Below are 6,000 nucleotides of genomic sequence, written 5' to 3' on the forward strand. Positions count from 1 at the left end.
GTCAAAGGCAAGACAAACCTATTACGTGTTTGTATATTTAAATATTTCCAGGTTTGGAAATACACTTTTTTTTTTGTTCTAAATTATTTGTTACAGACGATGAAATCCGATCCAGCTTTTTTTTTGTTGATGGTTTGTTGTTTTGTCGGTGTGGATATCAGAGTATCGTCTCTGTGAGATCTTTATCGCGTATTGTATGCATGGCGGTCTGGGAAAACCCGTCATGTAACGAAATTTAGAAATAACTACTGACTTTCTTGAATTTAACTACATTTCTCGTAGCTATACATAAAGTTATTCCATTTTAAAATCCCCAAAAGTGATCTTGGAAATTTCTTTCCACGTCTATAACACAATCAGTTGTTTATCATCATCATCATCATCATCGTTGCCGTTACTCGACATAATGGCTGATTCATTCAGTTGGTTTTGTTCTGTTGACTGAATTTCTTGTTCTGAATGTTTTTTAGGTCACTCAAACATTTTAGTTGCAAGTCTGATGTGCGTGTGAGCGTGTGCGTGTGCGTTTGAAGGTTGACGTGACAAAGGCACAGGAGCATCGCAGACATAGTTTTGCTGCTCTGCGCTGGCTGTGAGGACAGAGAGCTCACATACTGTAGCAGCGTGGCTGAAGCAAGCGTGTGTGTGTGTGTGTATGTTTGTTAAAGCGGTGGCTGCGTACACAGCGTGACCTCTTCAGACTGACCTAAAAACAAAGTGAGAAAGCAGCCTAAACATTTCCAAGCTGCTGTTGTTAAAATAAGATCTAAATGTCAAAGTGAATTATTAAACAACATAAAAAAAAGATTTCTTATTGTTTTTGGTAATTTCGCAGAATTCAGACCATCAACTGAAGGGTTTCCCAGATCACCACACACACACACACACACACACACACACACACACACACATACCACATGAATTAAGAAATTGAATCATTTTAGTGTTTAATACACACACACACACACACACACACCACTCAGCCTCCAATGTCTCTATCTTTCTCTCTCCCTCTCTCTCTTTCACTTTTTCTTTCTCTCTTTATCTTTCTCTATCTCTCTCCCTCTCTTTCTTTCTTTCTTTCTTTCTTTTCATTTCTTTCTTTTTCTCCTTCTTTATCTCTCTCTCTCTCTCTCTCGCACCCGCCCCCCCCCCATTCAATTTTTCACTTTTGAATCATTTCAGACTTCATTTCACATTTGAAACCTCTTTGAAGTTGATCTTTTGAATGTACACACCTCTTTTTGTGTTTTCTGTTTTTGCTCAACCTTCGTTTCTTTTTAAATCACACACACTGTAACTCACGGTCAGTGTTTAGGTGACAGTGTTTAACCAGCTTACACTGCAGAGAGTTTGTAAAAGAACACGCTATTAAATCACATGCAGTCAGATGTGAGGCTGAAAAAAGACGAGGAATTTCTGGATCTGTTCTAATTTTCATTTTACATAAGAAACGTCGTGATGGATAAACGCCGCAATTACTGCAGCCGTGTAAGATTATTATTTGCTTTGCTGTATGAGATCCCAGTACAATCTTGGCTAACAGACATTTTCTTCATGTCAGATGACAGGGGAAAAAAATCAGCTACTTCCTACTCACTTCATCATTTATCACAATCTGTGTTTGTAACAAGATTATCCTGTAAACTAGTAGTAATGCTTTGTAAACTCGAAATGATTCCCCTGGGTCCTAGTACACCCCGGGTAAACGGAATCCTGGGTTATCTTGTTTCACATTTCACACTGCTCCTGCTTCACCCAGGATTAAAGGTTGTTGACATTTGAAATCACCAAAACATACACGCCCCTAACCCAAATGGGTGTCGCCCCTGTTTTGATAGCTCCGCCCCACACAAAAATACGTAACCCATGCTACTATTATGGCGGAACCTGCTGGGGCAGCTGGCCGAGGGGATATTTTTATCAATAAATGAACTCAATGAGTAATACTATAGTAATACAGGTCAAATGTGTTTTTGTAGTACTGTGTGTTGTATCGTGAAAGGTTTACAGTAGCTCTGTTTCACGCGGAAGATGACGTTCAACACCTAGAACCTGAAGCAGAGGTAACGGCAGGTATCCGCCATGTCAGTGTTTCAATCGGTTTATGCTAATGTCAGACATGCGTACTGAACACTCTCTCCACCGCATATTGACAAGACACGCCCCTTTCTGCTCATTGGCTACATGTTTGTTTTGTTTGTCGGCCCGAAGCAGTTCTGAAGCAGTTTTCAAACATCGTGCACCCCACCTTCAATGATTAATCCTGCATCTTTCTAATCTGACCTTTCATCCTTGTACATTCTTGTCTTAAGCGTCATGTTTGCATTTTCTTGCAGCACTTGTCCAGCTACTGAATGGAAGGCCAAGACCAACAAGCTGCCACTGCTAGGCCCTCGAGCAAGACCATAAACTAACTCCATTGCTCATTGGTGTAAATGACATAAACATTACACAGGATTTGACTTTCTGTACTTGAGCATTGTTATCTTTCTCAGCTTTCTAATTACAGTAAGTTTGTTGTGTAGTTAACCAGGCCTTTGTCGATCTCCGGCTTCCTTTGTATCAGTAAGTTCCTTAAATACTTAGACTGGATCATCCAGTCTGGTCCGTCTGAACACTTTTCTGAGCATAACTGTAAAGATAAAACTGTCTCCTTTCCGCTCCAGTTGACTTCTTTTCCGTCGACACTTGACAGTAATTTATATTATGTTTCAACTACTGTTTACACAACATAGAGTCTGATTGTGTGTCTATTGCCGATCGTCTAACAGTTTAACACTGCACTTGTTTCACACCTAACACACTTGCCACTGCAGTTCGGAGGTTAATACTGCTTCAAAACAGGGTTTCATAACCTGGTGAAAAGCCGTGGTAACTTCTCTTGTAAATTACCAGTGTGTGAGCACGGTGTGAAAAAAAGACGAGGAAGTTGAGTTTGGAGCTGGGTGAAAGTGCACAGCATGTATGATGAATGACTGTTGTTCGAGGTCAGCTTGAGGTAAAAAGATGGTAATGTTATGTTGAATAAAGTGAGAAAATCTGTATTTTAAATAATCATTTGCGCAAATGGTGGATTTTAGACAAACGTCATAGCATTGATCGCACCGAGGGCAAAAAAAACCTCTACCAGAACTTTATCATCATAAAAAAAAAAGTTTTAAAAAAGCTTTAAAATGTTGTGACCAAATGAACTGTAAAGTCAGCTTTAGACAGGAACTTTTAATGCCTGTTCTCTCAACATATTTCTGTAAACTCCTGTGTAGGATGTGTGCAATTTTCCATCACAATCACGATAAACTATTTAACCGTCAGAATCAACAGGAAGACGAGCCTTCGTACCGTTTCAGTAATATTGAGAGTACAGAACGGAGTAATGTTTTACGTTAAAGTAATATGCCGTGAACATTTTTCTAATACCCAACCCAATATAAAGAATTTTATATTTTTAGGCCCAAATATTTTTGACCTCGCTTAAAAAAATAGTTTAAAAAGTAAGGGTTGATATTTGATATCTCTACTTCTCTAATGTTGTCTAAGTTGAACTTTTCAATTTACTTTCACATTAATGAACGTTCTTCATTTAGCATGGCAGTAAGCGAGAGTGCATGAGATGGAGAAAGGGGGCGGGACTTACTGAAAGTGTCAGTTAATAAAGAAGAGTTCAGTTCGCCCACGCGGAGCTATAACATTGCGTAGGGATGACGATTTCGTGACGACACGAGCACCTAGCTTTTGTGAAAACGAGTACGATTCAGTTTTCAAAGAAACGTTTTCCCCTGATATTCGACCTTGTGACAATTTCCCACAAATCACTGAACATGCTGTAGAAATAATACTTAACTCAATAAATAATACTAAACTGAATTTGGTGTAATATTTTGCTAATATCCCAAAAGCACAAAAATCAAGCTCTGCCTCTGTAACGTAAATTAAAACAGAAATCGATATTACAGCTTTTGATGGGGAAACCGCGTCCCTGCCTCTCTGTGTCTTTATTTGTTTTTGAAGAGTTATGTTCATGACTCGCCTCGCCTTCGCCGTCCTACGTCGTCCCCGGCCCTATTTTCAAAATGCAATTCTTTTGGATTGAAACAGGTCTTTAGTATATGCAATGCATTACCTAAAATGAATTACACAGACAGTGTGCTCAATCACTTTTTATCTTTTGCCCGCTTAAAGAAAAAGAAGAGTAATCAAAACCTTTCAACCTATTAGAGGGATGACTTTTACAATTGAATCACGGGGACCACAGGTGCGATAACGAGAGCGCTCGGCTCTGAGCTGGAGTGTGCGCTTCCACCTACCTCCAGATGTTATTTCATGTTTATCTGTTCTTTAAAAGCTGCACTCCGGAGGGCCCCCGCCTCTGCCCCCCACTTCAAATTCGTGTCGTAATGGCGTTTAAGGAAGGAGGCGGTTTTTTTAATTCTTGCAGAAAGCATGCTAAAGTGGCAAATTAAGGGGCATCTCGAAGGAAAACAGGATGGAATCGATCAACACCCCACTGCACTTACAAGTACATATGTCCTGATATTTAATTTTCTAGTGCATTAACACATGGTCATTACAACATGCAGCCTCAGTTATTTAATCATAATGCATTTTCTTCTTAAAGAATCGCTGAAGTTTTCAGGCAGGTATTCAGCAGTTATTAGATACAGATGAGCACTTCAGCATTAAGTATAGATTTTCAGTCCCTGCTCACTTAAGGCTTGGAGTTTGTCTTAAAGAGGATAATGGCAAATTAAAGTCCATACCCCATTTATTCAGCAAACCTTGATGGGATAATTTTATAACTGCTGATTCACTCGTTTCCTAGATTTATCTCTAAAGTGGTTTGGTGGTCTAGCCTCCATATACTTACTGTGCAGGCGAGTTTCTCTAAGGTTCCTGCTCTTGGCTGATGATATACCGCGGAGCAGGAGACGTGCACAGTAATTGCCCATGGAAGAATTATTCCACCTCTTATTTGTAATGAGCTTTTGAGCGTGCCATTTGCTGAAGACTACTGTAGGTTACTTGACACTTATGATTTTTTTTTCTGCTTCTTCTTTTTCTTCTTCTTTTTTTTTTTTTTTTAATACTCTTTCTCAGATCGCTACAGCGGTGAAGTTCTTGCAGAACCCCAAAGTTCGTCAGAGTCCCTTGGCTACCAGAAAAGCGTTCTTAAAGAAAAAAGGTGAGTGGTAATGATACAGGAGGAACAAAACCCGTAGACAAAAATGCTAATCGTCTGAGGTCACTTGCTTTTAGTGAGGTTGTGGGTTGAGGACAGGGTGAAAGGTCAGCGCCATAGCTGAAGGCCCTCCTGATGGGTCAAGTAGGGTTCGATTATTTTTTTATTTTTTTCCTTTTCATAAACCTCAACGCTGTCTGCGAGGTGGATAAATGACCTACGAGTTGTGACACATCTTTGGAATGCAGAAAATTAATATTGACAAACTCTCCTGTACTTTCAGTCCAATTGTCAATTATGTGGCCTCCCAGCATTTTAAGGCTTTTACTTAATTTAGCTGTTATCATAAATATTAAAGGCCTGGAATCCTTCGGAACATTTTATCGACCATAAGATTAGTGTGGTGTGAGCACAAATTTGCATTCGCTCTAAATTCAGGGTTGTTTATCAATATGCGCGTGTGATGTATGCCACACAATGCATCAAACCATGATTCATTAATCTGCGTTCTGAATTAAAACAGGAGACATGACACTAATTGTGCTTTGACAGGATTTTAGAATTTTAAGATTGCAAAAAAAATAAAAAAGGCTGCCGCTCTTTAGAGACGCGCATTATGCAACAAAAAGGGACTTGTTTCATTTCCTTTATAGGAAATATTAATCATAAGTGTAATATTGTTATGACTCTCATGGTACTAAACCCACTACCTCAGCCTGATCGTACACACTGCACACTTTATATTCTTTATGCACAAAGATGCCATTTGATTACACGCATGCACTTTATTTATAACGGTTATTTTTCTTATATTTCTAGCC

The 6,000-nt window shown here is 39.2% G+C and overlaps 1 protein-coding gene across 2 annotated transcripts in view; it reads left to right on the forward strand.

The window, feature by feature from the left end:
• The window catches only part of pex14 (peroxisomal biogenesis factor 14), an 82,524-nt gene that overhangs the window by 30,240 nt on the left and 46,284 nt on the right, over positions 1-6,000 (forward strand). For both annotated transcript variants that reach the window (XM_060893641.1, XM_060893640.1), the window contains exon 3: positions 5,098-5,182. In XM_060893641.1, the coding sequence (XP_060749624.1) occupies positions 5,098-5,182 (85 nt within the window). The remainder of the gene's footprint in view (positions 1-5,097; positions 5,183-6,000) is intronic.

This window comes from Tachysurus vachellii, chromosome 19 (assembly GCF_030014155.1).
Source record: "Tachysurus vachellii isolate PV-2020 chromosome 19, HZAU_Pvac_v1, whole genome shotgun sequence".
NCBI lineage: Eukaryota > Metazoa > Chordata > Actinopteri > Siluriformes > Bagridae > Tachysurus > Tachysurus vachellii.